General features: G+C 40.1%; 2 protein-coding genes across 4 annotated transcripts; both read left to right on the top strand.

Annotated features, from left to right (window-relative positions):
* The first annotated feature begins 4,056 nt into the window (after positions 1–4,056).
* LOC137099538 (C-type lectin domain family 6 member A-like) lies at positions 4,057–11,252 on the top strand. The gene is made up of 5 exons (XM_067476518.1): positions 4,057–4,362; positions 4,999–5,115; positions 8,150–8,215; positions 8,624–8,766; positions 9,673–11,252. The coding sequence occupies exons 1-5, from the start codon at positions 4,200–4,202 to the stop codon at positions 9,730–9,732; spliced, it is 549 nt and encodes a 182-aa protein (XP_067332619.1). The 5' UTR covers positions 4,057–4,199; the 3' UTR covers positions 9,733–11,252.
* Positions 11,253–11,788: 536 nt separating this feature from the next.
* Positions 11,789–22,239, top strand: LOC137099499 (CD209 antigen-like protein A). 3 transcript variants are annotated; one of them, XM_067476439.1, is made up of 6 exons: positions 11,789–12,066; positions 14,054–14,170; positions 18,488–18,598; positions 19,264–19,406; positions 19,572–19,699; positions 20,797–22,239. In XM_067476439.1, exons 1-6 carry the CDS (start codon positions 11,904–11,906, stop codon positions 20,918–20,920), a joined length of 786 nt encoding a protein of 261 aa, XP_067332540.1. In that variant the 5' UTR covers positions 11,789–11,903; the 3' UTR covers positions 20,921–22,239. The 3 variants fall into 3 exon arrangements, with proteins under 3 accessions (XP_067332540.1, XP_067332549.1, XP_067332558.1); XM_067476448.1 differs by having other exon boundaries at positions 19,572–19,690; XM_067476457.1 differs by lacking the exons at positions 11,789–12,066; positions 14,054–14,170 and adding an exon at positions 14,789–17,078.
* Positions 22,240–24,270: the final 2,031 nt, after the last annotated feature.

Here is a 24,270-nt window from a genome sequence, read left to right on the forward strand (position 1 = left end):
GTTTTACTTTCTATTACTTTTCTATTAAGTTTGTGTAGTTGATCTGTGCGTCCAGCTCCATCCCACAATGTCAACTGCAGCTTCCCTTTGTCTTTACTTGGTTTATTAATATTATTCATCTTCTTTATTTTCTGACACACCTGCAGCTGATTATGTTTTTCCTCCCTGTGAAAATGAGAGTCAGTATGGACATGACAGAGTTCAGGCTTCTTTGGTCTGAAACAAAAACTACAGTTGAATCCAGTTTTCTGTTGTTCATGTTTACAGACTATTAAAAAAATCTAGTTAATAAATGTGACACAGGCCATATAGGTGGTAGCCTAGGGCACTAACTGCTGTAGGGGGGGCTGCTCAAGAAATACAAAAATAAATACAAGTAATCATTTGAAAAGCCCTTTTAGTTGTTTCTCATTATTTGATTGATGGGGATTGAACAAGTTATTGGTGCATATCTCAGGCAGCAGTTCCTGTTGACAGACCTCAACAACAAGTCATATTGCTGGGGTTCAGGCAGCACTGACCAGGACAGGAAGAGACTGAATAGGCTGCTAAGCAGGGCCAGCTCTGTCCTGGGTTGTCCACTGGACTCTGTGGAGTGGGTGGGGGAGAGGAGGATGTTTGCCAACTGGGTAACTCAAAAGAGCAAGAAGCATTTTTGAAATTTGCTGTGTTTTCCTCATATGTGACACAAGCAAATGGTTGAGACGAAGCCTAACAGACGTACATACAGTTTTAAATGGACACAATTATTGAGAGCTACTTTAACTATCCAATGACAGGAAGATGTGCACAGCACTTCCTGGTGGTGTCTCATCACTTTGACTTAATAAGTCATCACTTTGAGATACAAGATCCTGATATTTTTCTCCCAGTGACAGAAACAGGCTTCTATATTTTATAGCCAACAGTTGGATGGAGGTGAAAAAAAAACAAAATTTTTATGATAAATTTATGGTTTTAGATGAAATGTGTGATGGAAAATCACGTATGTACACTTTGAATGCTTATGTTTAGTCTAGTTGTACTGATGGAATGTGCTCATTGTGCTTGTGCAGGATGTTTTATGGGGATGTTGTGACACTTGGTTTGATATATATGTTTTTGACCTGAGGAATGTGCCTGTAGAGGTGAACAAGGTCAGTTTCATGGTTGACTGTCCACATGGAGATTTCTCCAGGTTACACCAAGTTCCTATGTGCTTAACATATGTTGTAAAAGGAGAAAAGCTGGAGGCAGCAGCCTGGGGGGTAAAGAGTATTCTGCCCAGCAACAGGAGGAGATAAATTCATGTTTGACACGTTAAGACTTTAGAACTGCACTGGATGGAGGCTTGAGACTATGTTGGTCAACTTCTCTCTTGTAAGAAAATAAAACCCTGAAAGACGAACAGGATCTGCGAGCGGCTGCTGGAGGAGTGAACAGTGGTCTGTATGCAGCCTGGAGAAGAAACAAACTCCAGCTTCAACCTCCGCTGTAAGAATAAGTGAGAGACGGGGGCTTGAATCACAAACCTCCTCTAGTTGCCGTCGACAGATTCACAAACTACACATTAATACTGGTCCAGACAGATACCGGGTGAGTCGTAAAGAAGTTTCTAAATGAAATCTATTGAGCTCAGGTTGTTGTTCTTGGTTGAATTAATCTGATTGAATCCGCGACTATTAATCAATGAGGAGGATAAGGGCATTGATGGTTAGGTGTTTTTACCTAACAACTTCTAGTTAGTTGAGGAGAATAAAGGGCAACTATTAAGTTGGATGAAGGAGCCAACAAATAAGAAAACAGGCAAGTAAACAAACAAATGAACAAAGCAAGTGAAATGGAGCTTAAGAATCCTCACCCTCACAGAGGCGTCGGTGTTGTAGATCTGTGCACGGCTGGGACCCTCGAGGCCCAATTGTTGAGATTATGAAAACCATGGTGGCAAAAGTCTTAAATGTCTGAAAATTTGGTGGATTTTGGCTTTTCTCAACTTGGTTTCTTTAGTAAAAACCAACTCGTAAAATTAGAAGAAAAATTGTTAAGACAAGAAAAGAGACTGAAGGTTAAAAAGAGAGAGTCACAGAAACATAAACAGATGTGTGACTTGCATAAAGAATGTTTGAGTATGTGGAAAACTGAAGTAGAGAATAGAGAAAGAAAACAAGTGCAAAAGCTTATGACTACTGCACCACACAGAACAGATAATGCTGCAGCAGAACAACCAAACACACATATACCACCACCATATACCCTCAGTGTGTCTTCTCTCTATCCAGACATTACAGCGATGAAACTGGACGCTGACTTGGACTCCTGTCCGTCAGTCCCACCACCACCAGTTCAAGGAGCAGAAGGAGGACAGGATCCAGAACCTGATTCAACTACCATCTCCACCATCATCTTCAAACACTTCTGGGGCATCTGATTCGTCAGTCCAAATGCTGACAAGCTCAAGTACAGATGTGCCCCAACAAGCAGAATTTAATGCACCTATGGTCGAAGTGGCTGGTCGAGAGGGCCCACAGCTGGTCTTCAGGGCTTGGACTGATGAAGACGTCTGTGCAGCTGGCAGTCACCTGCCTAATCCAGCTGACCCTGGTACTAATTTTGCTGAAGAACTTCAAATGTTCTGCAGAGACTTTAGACCCACTGGGGCAGAATTGAGACGACTCTTGGCAATGAAGGCAAAACCATCAGATCTGCAGAGGGTCATGGCAAAGCTGCCACAGTGTTGTACACAGGGAGGCTGTCAAGAATCTGGCAGAAGAATTTGATACACACACACACACACACACACACACACACACACACACACACACACACTGATTTGTCGCTAACTGCAATGAAGAAATGCTTGTGCAGATATAAAGCTCACACATGCTGAAGTAGATATAGATTTGATTGAGCAATGTGTCCAACATCTGGAAGCTAAATTTAAATCCCATGTGAAAAGCTTTTTTCAGTTTGCTGAGGGAAAGTGTAAATTAAATTATAAGTAAATGGTCAAGAGGTGACATTTGTGGTCGACAGTGGAACAACTAGGTCAGTAATAAAAGCACCTGAACTTCAAACACCTCCAAAGACGAGTGGTAACTATGTGTATAGTGTAGGTGTTTGTGGAAAACCACAGAAACAGCATTTGACTCTGTGTCTTGTGCTGATTCTCAAGATCAATCTTTCAAAATTGTGCCCCGTCAATTTATTAGGACGTGATTAAGGATGAAACTTGGGATTTGTTTGATGTCGACATCAGAAGGAAAACAAGTGTGTAGTAATTTGGATTTGCAGACACACACCATGGTGAAGTACAGTCCTGATTCTTTGTTACATGTGTATGAATGGAAGCTGCAGCTGTCTGTCTGGTCTGTAGAGTTACTCTCACGTGCACGTTCTCTGGTTTCCCCACTGTGCACAGATTTGATGTCAGAAGGTGATTTACATTGTACAGAGCATGTTTCACATGGCCCTGATGTTCCTCATGAACAAAGATGGGAGTCAGTGAAGTCAGATCACAGATGTGTCTGTGTCTCTGAATGAGGAACAAACCTGTTTCTATCATGTTCCAAATGCTGTTCCACACATTTCATTAGCTAAGTCAGAATCAGATGAATGGGCAACTTTAGGCTGTTTTATTAAAAAGTGTTTTTCTGTGCCTGATGGAAACAACTTGAAATTGATGTTTTCACCGTCTCTGATCACAGAGTCTTTCATTTCTGTCCTGCTGCATCTGAGCAAAACACACTCACACACATCCTCCTTCTTATCAGGAACAGAGGCAGCAACTATACCAGCATTGAGAAGTGAGCCTGACTCCTTGAGGGCAAAACACAAATATGATGTAGGTGTAATAAAAAATTGGGAACCAGTTTTGATAACAACAACAAAAAGACAATGTCTTTTTTGTCAGTTTTGTATCCAGGTTGTTCTACTTTAAATAGTTTCATAACATCACAGTTTCCTGATTGGAGTAAATTACACAACAAACTGCAGCTACAAGTTATTTTTTATCAAACATTCAAATGAATAAAAAGGTGTGAACACATTTGTTTCACTTCCTCAATTTTCTCTGAAGCAGACAGAAGGTTGAACCCTGACAGCAGCATCAGTAAAGTAGATCATGTTACTGCATTTCTCTCTGCCACAGCTAGTAGTTTATACTACAGTAGAAAACAGTCAGTGAAGTTCAGCTACTGTCCGTCTGTCTCAGTCGTCTCAAGATGTCTTCAGATATTTACACCAAACCAGATTTTTCCAAGAAGGTGAGATGCAACAGAAAGGTGGAGGAAGATGGAGGAGAGTGGGAGGAAAGAGAGGTGGATATCTACGAGAACACGTATGATATCAGAGATGATGGCTCTGATATTCAGTCACAGGAAGAAGGTAAGTGATTGGACACAGGTGTAAATCTGCTTTGTTGCTCTGTTCTGTCCACACAGCATCTACTGCACATCTGTTCATCTTGTTGCTCTTCCTGAACTTTCTTTCTTTTATTCTCCATTAAAGGTTTTTTAATAACATCCATAAGTAACTTATTTTCTTATTCTAAGGTTAAAGGATGTTGATGCAAATTATCTCTTTAAATTGTTGATTTTGGACTATAAATAAAACTTTATTCAAGCTGAAGTGAAAAAAGAAACATCATGTTCTGCTGACAAACTGCTGACTACATGTAAACTAACACAGGTTTCTGTAGAAAACTCATATTCAGGGGTTTTGTTGCTGAATGTGTTCAGTTTTTGGCTTCAGTCCTACTGGTCACAGTTTAACAGTGAATCAGTTGTCAGATCTGTAGAAGCATCAGCTCTGGTACAGAGTTTTACCACAGAGTGCAACAAACACACAACAGGAAGAAGTGGGAGGTGTAAAGTGACTGTGAGTCAGTTGGACACTTCTGTGGACATTTTGAACAGATGCCAACACAACCACAGACCTGAACCACGATGCTTGTGGTTAAACCACCATGATTAAAGCTGATGATCAGTAACAACCAGCTGCCATGTTGTTTTGTCTCTGTAGGACCACAGACTCAGAATCATCCTCCAGTCCACAGAAAGTCTTTCAGAGGAGCTGCTCTGTGTCTAGCAGTGCTGTGTCTTCTGATGGCGGCTGGGATCATCGTCCTGTCCACATATCGTAAGATAAACTGCTCTGATTGGTTATATGACATATGGACACATCAGTCCCACACTATTTAAAGCCACTGCTCACTGTCATTATTCCACCTCTTCACACTGTCTGTTAACTGAAGCCTTTCTAACAAAACTCCACCGTCAGAAAACAACTGTGTGCAAATGCGTCATGAAGCTCAGCTGATGACATGAGATGACTTCACTTTTCTGTGATTTCATCTCAGTCACTATGAGATTGACTTTGATGTGGACTGAAATATTCTCTGAGCAAAGAATAAACTTAAATTAGTTGATAAATAACATGTAAACATAGAAATGTGATATTTACTGTTTATTTCATAATTTCCCACATTTTGTTCATCAGCTGTTTCACTTCCTTTTTTAACAGAAGTCACAGTTTTGACCTCAGACAAACGAGGAAACTGTATGAAAATATTCCTGTAGCGTGAAGCAAGATCCTGTTCTATTTGCCTGTATCATGAAAGAACCTGCAGAGACAAACTAAGAGCAGAGTCCATGCAGACAGACAGAGGAAGTCAGTGATTTAAAGAAAAGACAAAAAGGTTCATGAATGATGGAGGTAGAAGCTTCTTACAGTTAAAATACACTGAATATCATTTTTATTAAGCATTGCTGAGGGATGATTCTGAACTGTGGAGCCTCTTTTCACCTAATTATCTTCATCTGCTTGGTGAGAACAAAGACTTTCAAACTCCAGTGGAACCAAATGACATCAAGCGATAACGAGTCAGACAAGTTCATCGTGTCACAGGAAGTGGAATAGACCATGATGTCATTTGTTTTTTGAGGTAAAAGTTGTTCAAATTCCCACATATTAACACCAAACATCAGCTCATTGTGATCCAGCATCATCTCCATCCTCTAACATCTCCACCTCTCTCTCTTCTTCGGTATTTTTCACCTTCAGAGTTTTAGCTTTAGCAGTTAAATTGGTTAAACATCACAAAATCAGAAGCTGTTGAAGTAACGATATTTCCTCTATAAGAGAAATCATAAACACATTCTGTGACAGATTCCTCTGTTTCTGACATCAACTAAAATACCAAGCAGTAGCTGGGTCACGTGACCAATCAGGTCAGTGCACATGTTTAACAACAGAAATTGTTGAATGTGTGACAGGACAGTGAACTAACCACGTACAAAAAGGCTCCAACCAGAGCAGGAAGCATTTAGTTTGTAAAAATGTGTGGTGCTGAGCAGACAGACGAGTGATGAGATAATGAAGCCTCATTCAGCTGTTGAGGCTTCACAGCCAGTAGTTTCATGTCATGAAGCCTCATTGAAGAGCTCATTATATCCTAGTGACATCTAGTGGTTGATTTATTGCAGCAAACAGATCCTGACGTCACAAACTCCACAAAGCACAGCACAGTTATTCTGATGCTGTAGCAGCAGGTGGTGATGCTGACATCACTGAGTTACAATGAACTTACACGCAGGTGTGATAGACACACACAGTTATGGGCAGTATAAGTGTGTGTGTAATATATGACAGTGGTTGTGTCATTCATCAAGGCATCAGGTGTCAGTGGAGAGTAGACAGGAAACATGAGGACAGAGATGAGCTATGACAAACAGCTAAGGTCCCCAGCTGGACTCTAACCCAGGATGCGTGTGCAGTTATCCAGGTTATTGCAGTTATGTCCCACAAACTATAATAAACTATGTTTTAAACTAAAATAGAATTTATCCAGTTATATCTCTGATCAAAACACACAAACTTCAGTTCAAACTGTGCCTACAACACATCACATTTTCTGTGTTTTTATTTCTTTATTTAGTTTGATGTAAGACAGGAAGGAGTTTTCCACAAATAACTATATGCTAATTATATGCAGGCAAACAGTTCTGCTAGTGAAGCTTATATCGTAGCATGAAGACGTGATGCTCTCTGCTAAAAGCTGCCTGACTCAGTGAAGACTGCTCACAAAGAAGTTCACTTAGTTTGAATTTGTTTCGACGTGTTGATGGACTAAAGAGCTAAAAACTGAGTCTGATCTGAGGGTGAAATATATCAGAGGAGAGAGAGAGAACATGGAGGTGGAGATGATGGAGGATGGAGATCAGTATGATGATGTTGGATCACAAGAAGCTGGTGAGTTTTACTGATAAGTATTACAACAAATGACATTAGCATCCACCACAGTTTGTAACTGCACAGCAAACATGCTGATCTCGTCTGAGTCATCATGACGTCACTTTTTGGTGAAGAGGTGAAAAGCAGATGAAAATAATCAGGGGAAATCGTCCCGAATGAAAAGGTTTCTCTCTCTGTAGAACCACACAGTGAGAAGAAGCTTCCAGCTGTAACAAACAGCAGCTTCAGATCATTTACAGTGTCTCTGTCTGTGAGGAGCTTTATTCTAAACCTTTGGACGTCCTGTTGTCTTAATTAAAGCCTCTTTAAACCACAAAATCTGTTAGAAATCATGGAAACTGCAACAGCAAACACATTTTAACACTGTTGTTAACCTGATTCCTGATTCACTCCAGGAATCACCCGACTGGGAAACACTGGACCTGGCTGGTGCTGCTGCTCTCCAAGCACCAACCATGTGTTCAGTAGCTTTATTCTGGGGCTCTATTGATATAGTTAGATGTTCAATGCCAAAGCTGTTTTTTTCCTGATACTGGCCTTTATGCAGTCTCTCTTCTTCAGTGTGAAATGGTTCGTTTGTCTCTGTAGGCTCCACGCTTCACCATGAATTCAGTCAGTTAGTCAAATAAACTGTTGCTTTCAGGGATTTGAATCATGGGATTATTTTGGCTGCACTTTCATTTTTGTCTTCATTTGGCACAAAATGTCTTGTTAAAGCAAAAACTTCTTGTTACCTGCTAGTTGAGCTACTATGACTCCATGTGAGAGGTCATCACCCAGCAGGTTAAAGGACAACAGCATTCATTTAAACTCCATTGATTCATATTTGAACATGCTTACATCATAATCATGATGCTGTTTTGTTATTAAGAGTGTTTTGATGTTTTGATCTGTTTGTGGTTTTGTTGTTTCCCACCAGATGTTATAGTCACTTCAGAAAAAAAGCAACCGGAGAAGAAACTCAACAACCTGAACAACACGTGTGGTAAGTTACAGAATGAAGTGAAAAAGCTCCAGGACAAACTTTGACGTATGAAATATTTTATGAAAGGTTTGAAAATCACCAAGCAAAAGATTCAGCTTCACCTGCACTTTAACACATGACACGTTTGATATAGTTGGTTTTCTCCAGACTCATAGTCAGTGAGTTACAGGGTGAAATAAAGCAGCTGAAAAAGTTGATAAATGTAAAAAACAGACACTAAACACCAGAAATGTTCTAATGTGTTATGACATAAACATGTTTTTACTTTTTCATATAGTTGTTTCATTTTGTTGCTGACTTTACTTCTAATTATTACAGCATTAAAAACCTCAGAGGGACAATGTTAACAAGGAAATGTATCATTTTGCTAAGGATGATGCTTTTTTTGAACAATTGTTTCACATTAAGACAAACTGTGTTCTCAAGAATGGACACGATTTGGAAGCAGTTGTTACTTTAAATCATCTGAGAAGAAAACTTGGTCTAACAGCCAAACAGACTGTGAGAAGAGAGAATCAAATCTGGTGATTATCAACAGCAAAGAGGAACAGGTGAGTGTGTGTGTGTGTGTGTGTGTGTGTGTGTGTGTGTGTGAGTGTGAGTGTGTGTGTGTGTGTGTGTGTGTGTGTGTGTGTGTGTGTGTGTGTGTGTGTGTGTGTGTGTGTGTGTGTGTTAATGTGAGTGTGTGTGTGTGTGTGTTAATGTGAGTGTGTGTAACTCAACCTGATCATGACATGTTAAAAATCATTTTATGCTTGTTAGTTGTTGTATTGAATCAAAGTTTGGAAAAAATTTACAGCAAAAGTCTTTAATCAGATAAACGGGTTTAGCTGGATTCTCTTCAGCCCCTTTCAGAATGTGTATGTGTATGTGTGAACACAAACACACAGTTCTTCACCTTCAGTTATTTGTATTTGGCCGGTTTTGCGACAGTCGCAGGAAGTGGACGTCATCAACACGCCCACTCACTCACGGTGAATCCTCTGGAGTTTTACCTCCTCTATTCACAAATGAGCTCGGGTGGAGATAATCGGGACTTTGCATCAGGGAGCTGGCTGGTAAAATGTGGGTAATGTCAGGGCCAACAGACTTGGGTGTTTGCGTTCACACAGACACACAGATAAAGTCTGAGAAATGTCTGAATTCCAGTGCATGTCTGAAAGGGGCTCAGGGTTTGTTGGGTTTTCTCTACATATCTGTACAGTCTTGATTTCTGTAAAGAGCCTTGAGACGACCATGTTGTGAATTGGTGACATGTAAATAAAGTTGAGATGAAATTTCAATTGAATTTACAGACTGTGTAGTATAACAACACACTATGTGGTGAGTAGGGGATGATTTCATTACACATCTGGGATCAGACCTTTACCCATAATCCTTTGTGTTTTCAGGTTTTAAGTTTATTTAAAGGTGAAAATAATCAGGAGTCTCACAGAAAACCAAATGTTGTCCCACAGGTTCTGGGCAACAAGTCCAGTGGACAATCCCACAGTCTGGACTGCTGCAGTTTGTTGTGATCAACAGGGACAATGGACAACACAGGGATATAATCATGTTAGAAAGTGGATCTGTGAGAAGTAGATTTGCTGCTTCCTCTGATGACAGAGACGTGTGTAGTGTTGGGATGAAGCTGTTTGTCAAACTCTGAAATGTTCTTCCTGATCCTCAGAGTCACATTTGTTGACTTGTTCATTCTGTGTCACATGTTCATGTTACTTGGTCTAGTTCACCTCAGAATGATGCTCACTGGATCAGTTCTGCAGTAACAAAGTCTAATTCAGTTTGAATGCAGACGTGTGTCTACACATCATGCTGCTTTCTTTAAATGGGAAAATCTTCTCTCTCCTGTTGTTCTCTAATTAGCCAGAAACTGTCTACTAGGGACAAACAGTTGATGCACTTTGTCCTGAATAGTTAAAACAAATGCTAAACAACCTTTTCCTTCAGGCGTCCACCTGTCTGTCCAACAAATAGCGTCAGATAATGAGGCTTCTTTACATCCGTTTGCGTTTCGTATTGACACCACAGGTACAATGTGACGTCTCTGTTGGAGGCTCCACGACCTGGAACGAGTTTATGTTCACGATAAACTGTGTTAAGTACAAAAGTTCAGGGTAGATCAAGTTATAAGAATAATTAGATGAAAACAAAACGTTACACACAGTGACATCATCACACGCAGTGACATCATCACACACAGTGACATCATCACACACATACTTTCTTACTATAGGAACCACTTGCATCACGCTGTGTAACGATTATTACAGAGCACAACATCACTCACTAGAGTCAAACTCTGGTCTCCTGTGATCAAGTTCTTTTTGTACCATCTTTCAAATTATTAGTGTCTGGGTTTGTATTGTACTTACTGAAAACCTGGACTGAACTAAGCTGCACTTTGATGCCATGGGAGTCAGAACAGGCTGCTCTGTCATTTGACACACAACCAGCACTTTGACTGGATAACAAAGCAAACATCTTAGCAGCCTTTGGATCAGACACTGTTGTCAGGACAAAATACTGTTCACACACTGGCTACATTTTCATGGATTTGTGAAGAACCAGACCAACTCACAGAAGGCCCACAGTGCACCTCTCACCTCTCATCTGTGATCCCAGACGTCAATACTTCAAAAAGATCAATGCTTTCACCGCAGTGGGACGTGCTACACCTGTTGATTTTGCATGTGGTTTTACCCCGGATGCCCTGCCTGCCACAACCCTCCCATTTTATCCAGGTCGCCCTTGGTGGGGTTCGAACCCGCGGCGTTCTGCATTTCAACCCAATGCTGTAATGCTGTGTATAGAGCTGAATTGAAATATTGAAGAGACCATCTGATCAAATACTGTTTAAAATACAGTGGAGTACTGTACTACTGTACTTTCAGTACATTTCAGAGCATGTACTTGGTTCTTTAGCTGCAGTAAATGATTTGAAACTAAACTTGGAGTGAAGTAGTTTTTGTTATAAAGGAAATATTTGTGTTTTTACTTGTAAATTAATATTTTGTACTTCTACCACCTCTGGAAATAAAACACACTCTGTTGGAGTATTTGTGCTGTTCTTAGAGTCTGAACAGTAATGAAACTTAAAACAGTTTGTCAAACATGAAAAGTTCAGGAAGCTACTTTGTGAGTATTATACAGTTTATGTATATTTGGCCTGATGGTTGCAGTAGTGGAAACATCACACTCTGACCACAGTCGTCATGGTGACCTGTCTAACAGCAGTAAGACTATGTTGCAAGAGATGAAGTTTCAGTTCTTTAAAAAGAAAGAAGTATTTACTATTTAATTCTGTCTTGTTAATCCTGTGTGTGAACATCTGCACACATTGATATTTCTGACAAAAACCTTCATATTTTTAAACTTATTATCAAAATGAAGTTGTCTTCAGTCTTGCAAATACAGTTTTGTATCAGGTTCAAATCTAAAAACTGGACAACACAGTCTCTTAGTTGAAGTAAAGAAAACCACAAACTGCAGCTACAAGTTATTTTTATCCCACAGTCTCATGAATAAAAAGATGTGTCTGTGGTTTTCTTGTTACTTCCTTGATTTTCTCTAAAGACAGACTATTGGACAAAAACCCTGACAGCAACAGAAAAGTAGATTTTATTACTGTTTTTACAGCTTCAATTGCAGCGTAAGTGAAGTTCAGCCACTGTTCTGTCTCAGTCTCAAGATGTCGTCAGCTATTTACGCCAATCCAGATTTTTCCAAGAAGGTGAGATACAACAGTAAGGTGGAGGAAGGTGGAACAGCTTGGGTGGAAAATGAGGTGGATATTTATGATAATCCAGACAGTATTGAAGAGGAGCAGACTGATTTTCAGCCACAGGAAGGAGGTAAGTGGGAAATCATCACTAATAAATAGAATAAACAGCCACTGTCTCTGGGAAATGTTTTTATCATAATACAACATCTCAGTACTTGTTAGAACACAACAGTGTAATCAGTGTAATATTTTTGCTTTTTAAAATCAGTATTAGTTATTAAATGTTCCGTATCTGACGACAAACGACTGCTCATTTTCATTTCCTTGTTGTCTTGCTTCAGTTTCTGAAGTTTGCTTCAGTCGTTGGCAGCTGTCAAGGACGTGTTCAAAGAGTAAATGATACAGACAATGTAACAATGTCAATTACAATGTGTTAATGTAATTACTTTTTGCTACCACAGATTATTTTTTATTACTACGAACAAAACTAATGAAAAAAGGCAGATGTTGGTTCATCTTTCATCATCTTTAGAAAGTCAAACATCAGTGGTAAAGTCTATACGACCATATCCAAGCATTTTGATGTTCCTGTGGTTAAGCTGCAAATATCACACTCCTCTTCAAACCTGAGACAGCTGGAGCAGTTTGCTCAACAACACAGGGTCACGCTACCTGTTGGCAGGTGCAGAGGGATTATATCACTGAACTGTTGGAACAAAAATCTTAATATTTGAAGAAATCAGTCATCTTTGTCAGTTCCTGTTCCACATAATACAATTACAAATCAAGTTTATCCAAAGTGACGTACAAGTGAGGTAGAAGTCGAGGTGAAAACATCAGAGCAAAGTTCTATGAGAAGAAGTGTTTGTGTTTCATAAGATGCAAGTGCAAGGAAGAACAGACAGGAAGTTTTTTTTAAAGATTTCACTGCTTGTTGGAGAAGAGTTCTGTGTTCAGCATTTTTTGAATATTGGGAATGAGGCTGCTGAGCAAGCAGAGTTTGGTAGATCATTCCATGATGACGGAGCAGGAGAGTTTTGCTTAGTGTCTTTGGTGATGTGCTGGAACCACCAGTGTTATGACCTGGCTCATTGTTTGTGATGTTGTTGTTTGGGAATTGTTTTGTTGTCTCTCCTCCTCCTCCTCATGTTGTGTGTGTGTGTGTGTGTGTGTGTATCCGTGTGTGTGTATCCGTGTGTGTGTGTGTGTGTGTGTGTGTGTGTGTGTGTGTGTGTGTGTGTGTGTGTGTGTGTGTGTGTGTGTGTGTGTGTGAGGGATGAGCCACAGGTGGTGTTCACAGATTGGTCCATTTGAATTAATTGTCACCACCTGATTGGACAAGGTGGAGAGTCTTTCTTCATTCACCCCCAATAATTCACTATAAATATTCAGCACCAGGTCGCCACAGTACAAGTGAGAAGCCCTTTTATTTTACTCATTTTCTGTTTTGGATTTGGAGTTTAAGTTATACATCCTGGTATTTATTTGTGAATGTGTTCGGTTTGATTAAGTAATGTTGGGTTGACCACTTTGTAGGCAAGAGACAAAGATTTGAACCTAATGCAGGAAGCTACAGGAAGCCAGTGCAGAGATCTGAAGAGTGGTGTGACATTAGTCCTTTTTGGCTGATTATTAATGAGGCGAGCTGCTGTAGTTTTGGATCATCAGTGCATTACAGTAATTGATTTCATCTTGGTTTCCCTTTGGGGACCTTTGCTTTTCTAATAACAGGTTTTGTGATCATTTACAGGAGCATTTATAAAAGTCTGGTCTATGCAGAGATGGGAGAAATACCCAAACTCAGTACTTAGTACCACTTCAAATCCTTTACTCAGGGTGAAGTAATAAGTACTGTACAGACTGTAGATCACAGCAGGGGGTTGGGCAGAGTCTCCTGAGGACCATGGCTGTAGGGAAAACACCCATTTGAAGAGAGTCATTGACTATAGTTCAAACTTTGTTAAAACATTTTTAAGACAAAGGAGGTGGGAATTGGGTCGAGGGCACAGGTGGAAGACTTCAGTTTTGATACCACCTTCCTGAGTGTTTCAGCATCAACCAGAACCAAACAGTAAAATGATGACAGCTGGGACTGATGGTTTTCTTGTCTTCTGTAGGACCACACAGTCTGAATTGTCCTCCAGTCCAAAACAAGTCTTTCAGATCTGCTGCTCTGTGTCTGGCAGTGCTGTGTCTTCTGCTGATGGTCGGGATCATCACTCTGTCCACACGATGTAAGAATGAACAGCTCTGAATATTTTTAACAATGTGACAGTAACATGATGCATTTTATGACAAACTGGATCAACTCCTGTGTGTCTATAGGACAATGTTACACTCTTACACCAAATCTGAAGTCATTGGTCAGTTTATTTATTCGTCCTCTCTGCACATTAAATAAACACTTTCCCCTAAACTCCACTGTGAGAAACAGGAAACAGTGTCTACAGTTCTCATGCATCAGAAACCACAACTAAGGTCAGTGTGAAACTTCAGCAGCCTGAGAGACACATGAACGTTGGTTCATTTCTTGAGTTGTGATGAAGCAGCAAACCAACATGTTACTAACAGGATGTACAAATGTCAGAAACTGTTCTTATACCAACAAGCACAGGAGTAGATGATCAACTGAACTGCAGCAGTGAAACTCACCAAACGTCTCAGACAGCAGGGACTAGTTCATCACAGACAATCTGAGTCTATGATCTGTGGTTCATCAACAGATCTTTCTTCTTTTCCTTTGGACTGTTTCCTTCCCGTGGTCTCCACAGTGAATCATGTGTCTCCATCTAACTCTGTCCTCTGCACCCTCTTCTCTCACACCAACTTTTCCTTTCATTCTTGCTGCTACTCTTTTATCACACAACACACCTGACACTTTTCTCCACCCCTTCCAACCTGCCTGCACTCGCCTCTTCACCTCTTTTCCACACTCTCCGTTGCTCTGAACCGTTGACCCTAAGTACTTAAAGTCCTGCACCTTCTTCACCTCTGTCAGAAACTCTACTGCCACCTCTCCTTGACACTTACATACGTCACCCTATGTTCCTGCCTCTTCTGGAAGAAAGTGTTCACTACAGCCATTTCCATCCTCTTTGCAAAGTCTACCACCATCTGTCCTTCTGTGTTCCTGTCCTGAAGACCAAACCTGCACATCACAGTCTCATCACCTCTGTTCCCTTCACCTACATGCCCATTGAAATCTGCACCAATCACCACTCTCTCATCTCTGGAGATGCTCTGCATCACTTCAACTCACATCCTACCTGTGGGACGTAACCACTAACAACATTGAACATCACACCTTCAATTTCCAGCTTCAGACTGATCAACCTGTCTGATACTCTTTTCCCCTCTAGAACATTCCTCACCAACTCCTCTTTCAGTATAACTCCTACTCCATTTCTCTTCCTATCTGACCCATGTAGAACAACTTGAACCCTGGTCTTAAGCTTCTAGCCTTGCTACCTTTCCACCTGGTCTCCTGGACAGACAGTATGTCCACCTACCTTCTCTGCATCATGTCAACCAACTCTCTAACCTTCACTGTCATAGTACCAACATTCAAAGTCCCTACTGTCAGTCCTACATTCTTAGCTTCCCTCTTCTCTCTCTACCTGTGAACACACCTTCCTCCTCTTCTTCTTCGACCAACAGTAGTCCAATTTCCACCAGGACCCTGTAGGTCAACAGCACCGGTGGCGGTCGTTATTAACCCAGGTCCCGACCGATCCGGTATTTTCATTTTCACTGTGAAATGATTCGCATTTTTAATTTGGCATGTGTTTCACATCGGGTGCCCTTCCTGATATCATGGCAAAAACTGTAAGGCAAGTTAGGAGGCAAAAGGCAACAAGTGAATGATAATGGTGAATTTAATCAGCAAAACACAGAAACATGCAGAGAACAGAACTAGACTCTAGAGTGAGTCAAATCAGATTTGACCCAGATGTGTAGGTTGTTCAGCCTTTTATACATTTAACTCAACAGCTGGGTTCACACAAAGAACAAAGGGATGAGTCAATGCAAATCAACCTTCATACAATGTGGTCAGGAGTCTAATTAGGAAGTTCATGTCACTTTGTCCTTTTGTCTTCCATGTCTTTTAAGTCGTTGAGACTGATCATCTGTACTGGTTTCCATCTAGGAATCAAATGTTCAGATATAGGTAGTTCACTTCTTTGTGTGGCCAGAGACATGATGTCTTGCTGGGGAGCAAAAGGTGAGGAAGCACTGGTGTAACCAGGTTTGATACTGGGTCTGTGAGAAGTGTGAAAACAGTGAAACAGTGTTACAGAGACTATGAAATTTCTCTTACACCTGACACAACCCTCTGCATGTAACCAGACTTGGGACTGACACAAGAAGACACTGGCTTGTGTCCCCTTGCGGTTGCATTTGGGATAAATAAAGCTGTGTTTTATTGTGTTTGTTAGAGAGTAAGTACATTTCTCAGATTCATGACCGTTGTGAGTCGTTGCACCACTTGCTCTGTCCATGTTTTAAGCTGTAATTTTTACATTTATTTTAAACATAATTCTGTTCAAAGTCCACAAACCTAAAGGTCAAACTGTGACAGCAGCTCACTCATCACATTTCCTGTCAGAAACACTTCGTTTTTATTTAGTTTGATCTGAGACAGGAAGTCAGCTTTTTACACATATAATTATATGCTAATGATATGCAGGCACACACACTTCTGCTAATGAACCTTCTAGCTTAGCACGATGACCAGGAAACATTTAAAAATAAGTTAGCATGAGCTGTGTTTCTCAATATTATTACAAGTTTTCCAGATATAATGCAGAAATAGTCATTCAATTACATTCACTACACAAACATTAAGAAATAAACAAATAAAAATGTATTCAGACAAACACAAATGTATTTAAAGTGTCAGTGGTTGTGGTTTGTCTTGCTGCTACTTCCTTGATGCTCTCTGTTCAAAGCTGCCTGACTCAGACAGAATCAGACAGTGAAGACTGGTCACAAAGAAGTTCACTTAGTTTTTAGCTCTTTAGTTCATCAACATGTCGACAGAAATTCAAACTGAGTCTGATCTGAGGGTGAAATATATCAGAGGAGAGAGAGAGAACATGGAGGTGGAGATGATGGAGGATGGAGATCAGTGTGATGATGTTGGTAAGTATAAAAATGATTGTGAGGAAGTTTTAGGTTCAAACAACCTCTTCACTTTTCCTGCTGTTAAAAACAAAGATGGTGATTAGTGTAGTAAAGTAGATTATTAGGTCACTTGGTGTCATTTGGTTCCTCCGGAGTTTAAATCTCTTTGTTTTCCACAAGAAGCTGAACTTAAAGGAAAACAGCTTCGAAACAGCTTCAACAGCCATTTTGTTCACCTTCACACATGGCAGCAGGCCAGTAGGTGACTTTCAGGGGATATTAGATGTCACTGTGTCCTTCACTTTAGCTACAGAAACTACACGCTTATGGTTAGAAACAAAAATGAGAAGGATGTGGACTGAGAAAAAGAGTTTGGGCTAAAATTATCAGCGGAGCAGGGGGGGCGGCTTCTGTGGCTTAAGCCTCGAATCATTTCTCTAAATGACTTCAGCTCTGAGAGACTTGTTCCAGTCAAAGAAAAGAAGCTACAGTCTCCTGTATGTTGGCTTGGTCAGGGTGAGACAGGGTCTGAAAGCTGATGTTCAGGACAGTGTCACAGGAAACAGGACACAAACTGCTGTCTCTGGTTTCAAAGCCCTGTGTTTTGTTGCCTTCATATCCACCCCGACCTTCTCTACAAAGACTGACTACGGCCACTAGATGTCAGCATTTCCCCTCACATCTTGATCATAACAACTGTGCCATTAGGTAGTAGGTGACCTACTAAAGCATAACTGTGGCTGTGACAATGACTGATAACCATGCATTCAATAGCATGAGAACACTGGAACACTGCTGTCAAGAAAGGGCCAACAATTCTGAAATAAATGTGTCTGTGGATTTTGTCTCTGTAGAACCACACAGTGAGAAGAAGCTTCCAGCTGGGAGAAACAGCAGTTTCAGAGTTTTTACAGTGTCTCTGGGAGTTCTGTATCTTCTTATTCTGGCTGGGATCATCACACGCTGTGAGGACTTTTATTCCCTAGTTGTGGATCTTATTTTCACAGCCCTGTTTTTGTTTTGGTCCTTTTCATTTCTCGATTTTCCAGCCACTGTAGACAATATGTGATATCATATGTGTGACATTTGTTGTCCTGGTTAAAATGAACAAGTAGCAAAAACTGGATTAGAGTTAAACACAAAAATGACGATATGAAGAGACAGAGTTTAGACCTGCACACAGACATTGTCAGACTCCTCCACAACCAACATGGACTTGAACAGTGACAATAAAGCACAGAATAGCAGCCATGATGATGCAGAAAACATGTACTGTCCATAAGACACAATAATGACAGTTGACGGGCAAAATCAGTTAAATTAGCCTGAGGAGGCATCGTGATATTCAACCATTCACAGGAGCTCAATTAAAAATGAATATTGATTAAAAGATTTTGCCCCTTTCTTGCTTTTTGGCTTCTCACCAGATATTTTTGACACTTCTGAAAAATACAACCTGCAGAACAGAGTCAACAACCTCAGCATCATCAACAATCAGTCAAAGAATTTAATCCAGCAGCTCCAGGATCAGATTGCAGGTAAATGCTTATAACTGATGAATTCCAGTCAGTTACAGGTCAGTTAGAAAACACTGAGTAAAAACCACAGGATGAAATAAAGCAGCTAAGAGAGAAAAACTGAAGGTGAGAAGATTTGAGACAGTAACAACAAACAGCTTTGATGATGTGATTTAGCTGTGTCTTTGAATTCTAATGACACTGGGAGCGATATAGTTTTTACTGTGTGAAGAAGCTGAAAGAAACATCGAAACCTGCACAATGACATTACAAGTCTTATGAATCTAATACTGAATCTGCAGCTTTAAAAAAATCTAGAACCATTTAACGACCTGAGAAAATTGCAGGTAAGAAATATTTATGAACAAACAAGCAAATACTGTAATAATTCACACTGTCTACATGTTATAGTTTTAGTTTGAATCTTTAGGTTTTATTTATAATCACAGCCAGTTACAGGATGAAGTAAAACAGCTGAAAGTTTAATATGTAAATGATTTTTTTATCAAATCAAAATCAAATCCATAACTTAACTGTCTTTACGTCAAGTTATAATTATTTAATGATGATGTTTTGCTATGTATCACTTAAAAAAATCAGTGCAATAAAGTTTAGTTTAAAGATCTTAACTTATACAGTGAAACACTGAATAACATCCAATGTGTGTTTAAAAACTGGACATTAAGGGACGATGTGTCCTGAAGGATGGATGAGGTTTGGATGCAGCTGTTACTTTACGTCCACTGAGAAGAAAAGTTGGTATCAGAGCAGGTCATTCTGTCAGAACAGAGCATCAGATCTGGTGATTATCAACAGCAAAGAGGAACAGGTGAGTGTGTGTGTGTGTGTGTGTGTGTGTGTTTGATCTTTGATGGATCTGTTTCTGACCTGCTGTCAGTCTGGATCCTCATTTATTTATTTCCCTGCTCAAAAATTTTCTAAATGTCTTTACAACTGAAACACAATTAAGTGTTTGTCTCTTGTCATTTATTAGAAAATTGTCAGTGAGCTCAGTAAGAATGCAGAGTCCTGGATTGGTCTGTGGACAGAACAGCAACACTCAGGGGGAACGTATCAATGGAAATGGGTGGACGGATCAACACTAACACAAGAGTTTGACAGGTTTTGTTTCTACTACACTTTCATCAATGTCATTGGTAGAAACTAACACCTGTGTTAAAAGATAATAACATGTTCAAATACTAATTTATATCAGTGTTAGTCTGAAAATAGAATGAAATGACAGAAATCTTTGTTTGAATGAACAACTGCTGTACAAACCTCTAGTTCCCTGAAACAAGGCACAAGTTGTGTGATAGTTGGAGCATGAAGGGTGCAGCCAGGCCCTACGTGGTGACAGGTGGAATACATCAGTGTTAGCAGGAATGCAGTATGAGCATGATGCTAATAGAAATCTCCATAAATATGCTTACAGAGATCAACACCCATGATGCAGCTCGAGACTCACTGTGAGGACAGTTGTATTACTCCATAGAATTATAGCTTCAGAATCTGGGAATAGAATCTTTCCTGTTGCAGGTTTAGAACATTTAGTTACTGCACCTGGATACAGGGTGATTCTGTGACTGTCTACACACCAATTATACTGCATCTAGCTACAACAGGGGGTCTGAGTAGGTTTGATCTCAAATGCTGAGTTAGTCCAAAATTGTTGTGCAGCATCTAATCAGCATAAACACGTGAAGCTGCACCTGTTCTCCCTCAACAACAGAATGAAGTTCTGCCTGCAGAAAAACTGCATAACAGCTGCATTTGAATGAACGCTGGCATTGCACCTGCAGGAAAAGAGACCAAATCATTTTCCTCAGAGACAAAGCTGAAAGTGATGTGAGGAAACCTGTTGACAAATGTGCTGATTGGGAGTGAAAAGTCTAACAGAGAGAAACACTACTGAACATGTGCAGTGGCTTTAAAAAGCAGGAATCAGAGCAGGAAGACACTAAATGCTGCTGGAGTCTGAGCAGAGTCACTAACTTTGATTGGAATGAATGGAGGAGATCTCAGAGTCCTGGATCCAGGTTTCAGTTCACATCTGGGATCAGACTTATCCCCATGATCCTTGTGGTGTCAGCAAATCCCCTTCATAGTTACTAAAATGACACTATTTCAAATCATTAAAATGAGATTTAACTTTATTTGGAAGTGAAAATAATCATGAATTTATCAAAGTCAAAAACAATGTTTGATTTTTTCCACAGCTTCTGGGCAACAGGAGAGAAACATCCCACTACGTATTTATATGCAGCATATTGTGATCAACAAGGAAGATGGAGAAGTGATTATTATTATAATCATGTTAAAAACTGGATCTGTGAGAAGTAGATGCTGCTTCCTCTGATGACAGAGAGGTGTGTAGTGTTGGGATGAAGCTGTTTGTCAAACTCTGAAATGTTCTTCCTGATCCTCAGAGTCATCTCACATGTGTTGACTTGTTCATTCTGTGTCACATGTTCAATCCTCTTTATTCCATAGATATTGTCCCTCTGTGCTCTATGGTGCAGACAGAGTAGTGGGGTTGGAAGTCGTCCACACAACAACTACATGTGGACTTACTAACTCTGTAGTCCCACTAAACTGCTGCAGTCACAGGAAACTCTTCATGTTCATCTTCCAGTGAAAACCTTCATCAGGACACTGAGAGCTTTAGTTTGTTTCACTGATCTTTAGGCAGGTGGTCATTAGGTCCTTGATCCTGTTGATCAGAGTATTTCTCCATCCCACATTCAGCTCATGTATATCAGACTTTAGAAAGCTCACATTACACTAATCTGGAAGAATTTCATTTTATTTTGTCCACAGCATTGGAATAAATTAGTTTTACATTCTTCTCTTTCCTCATTAAAATAAAATAAATTCTAACACTGAATTCAATTGTTCTGAGTAAAAGCTGTTACTCTGTTTCATTTCTAATTCACCATGTTGCTTTGTCCTCAGAGATGCTCACATACTATAGAGGAATAATTCTCCTCTCTTCTGACTGTTGATGCATTGGAATGGAAACTGGTGGACAGCACCTACATGAGCACTAACATGAGAACATTCATATTTTTTAAAGTTTCATTCTGTAAAGGGTCATTTTTTATATACTCAGAAAAATAAAGGCACTAACTGCAACCAAAACTGGTACTTGAGGCTGATGCCACAGAAGAACCATTTTTGGTCCCAAAAAGAATTTAGTGCTTCTTCAAATGGTTCATTAAAGATTTAAAAATAAATTATGAGGCTGTGAAACAAATGATGGAACATGAAGTATGAACCAACAGTTTGAGAGTTTCATTTGAAAATCAAAAAAATTTTAATTAAAGAAGCAAAAACTAAAATACCACTTTTAAAAATACAGCTGCATAAAGTTTTCTCCAGGATTAACATTTCTGGACAAGTAAAATATCGTCATGACTTAAAAAGTCAAAGCTTTAGTTGAGAATTTCACACATGCTGCAAATATTTAAAGGCTTATTACAGCATAAAAACGTAACCCACATATAATCTGAATATGAAATATAGAGTTTCACTGTTTGTAATTTGATGCTCTTCTACATAAATCGGTTATGAAATGTGATCTTATCTTCACCAAGTCAATGATTTGAACTTGAAGTAAAGCTGCAGCCATTGAAAACGTGATGCTTTTTGTGTGCGGTGTGTCCGCGGTGTCCTGGTGCCGTCAGGGACGCAGTGTGTAGAATTCAGAAAACGGCTCATTAAATCCAACCTGCAGTTCGTCTTTTCAGCCAGCAGGCGACGCAAAGTGTCGTCCTCGTCCTCAGTCCACAGGACTGAATCCTCCTGTCTGTGGATGCATTAACATCTTGGTGAAAACTAGTTTTAAATCTGATCCATCACACAGCTGCTGTCATAACCCTGTGTGTATGTTGACTTTGTCAGATGATGTGATGGACATAAGATGTCCTATAGATTGTGTCTCTGTCTCTCTAACGTGGGTTAGGACGAGATTACGTTACTGTGTCATACACGTTCATAAGCAACTAAACTCTTAAATAATTATGAAGGAAGAATTGATATTTGGATTATAACCCACTGCCACATGTCTGAAGGTGTGAATGGATCCATTTACCTACAGACACGTGGACACTTGTCCATCACTCTACCGGAGTGCGAGGCTGAACGTGCGCTGTCATTAACATCTAAGAGACAGTTTCCAGCGGTCAAAGTGTCTCTGAAAGCAGGGACACAGGCAGCAGCTGTTAAAGCACAAATCCAGAAACTCCTGTAACTACAGCAACTTTCAGACATGCATCGCAACTCTGACGTCATCTTGTGCGAACGAAAATGTCCAATCATATACTGCGAGCCTCCTGCTGCAATGTCTGTGTCACGCGCGTTAGGGCTCTGTCCCGGATCGTTGGGAGGATGAAAAGCTGATGTTCGTGTCTCTCAACAGCTGCTGAAGCAGAGTGATTGACCCTTTTTATTAGTTACACTGTTTCCCAAATGTAAAACACGTTGTGATCGAGCGGATTTTCACTCCTGATGACGCGTCTCACTCTGTGAGCTACAGGTCTGAAAGGCTGGATCCTCCTAACGATGTCCGGAGAACATGAACCAGGCTTGTGGTTCCACCCAGTCTCCTACTATCTGTCTTTGAACAGAGACATTTTATTGTCTCTCCTTCCTGTTTCCACACTCTGTTGTCCCAGTAAACTATTTAAGGTTTGGTCTAGTTTCGGTTTTCTCGTCACCTTTGTCTTGGAGCTGGAACTCTGAGTGTAAGCTGAGCGCCACCTACAGACCGTATACTGTCATCACGTCATCCCGCGGGACAAGAGACCAACTCACTCGGCAGAGACCGACACTTTCAGTGGCTCCATCTCTAGTTGTGTCTTTACTTGGAATTGACATTGTGTACTTCTAGCACCTCTGGAAATAAAACACACACAGCAGTGTTTGTGTTGTTCTTAGAGCCTGAACAGGTGAAACTAAAAGTAGTTTGTCAAACATGAAAAATGAAGCTGCTTTCTGACTATTATACAGTTTATGTATGTTTGGCCTGATGGTTGCAGTAGTGGAAGCATCACACTCTGACCACACTTGTTGTCATGGTGATCTAACAGCTATAAAACTATGATGTCAGAGATCAGCCTTTAAGTGAACTTTACTTAACAGTTGTGGATCTTTAAAAAGAAACAAGTATTTCCTGTTTAATTTAATTTTATGTTAGTTCTTTTCAGTCTTGCTGTCACAGTTTTTTATCTGGTTCAAATCTAAAAACTGGACAATACAGTCTCTTAGTTGAAGTATAGAAAACCACAAACTGCAGCTACAAGTTATTTTTATCCCACAGTCTCATGAATAAATAGATGTGTCTGTGGTTTTCTTGTTACTTCCTTGATGTTCTCTAAAGACAGGTGGTTGGACATAAAATGGAGGAAAATTATGTGGATATTTCTGATAATCCAGACAGTAATGAAGAGGAGCAGACTGATTTTCAGCTACAGGAAGGAGGTAAGTGGGAAATAATCACTAACCAATATAATTAACATATTGTTATTTATTTATTAAATCATAATGACACTGATGATTTATTAGCTCCTTAGAGTGACTACTGAACGTAACATGCAGGTCTCTGGACTGTGAGAAAAACCTGGAACACACGGAGGAAACACACACGTGCACGGGAAGAAGATGAAGACTCCACACAAAGGCAACAGCAGCAG

This window comes from Channa argus, chromosome 1, assembly GCF_033026475.1.
Source record: "Channa argus isolate prfri chromosome 1, Channa argus male v1.0, whole genome shotgun sequence".
NCBI classification, from domain to species: Eukaryota; Metazoa; Chordata; class Actinopteri; order Anabantiformes; family Channidae; genus Channa; species Channa argus.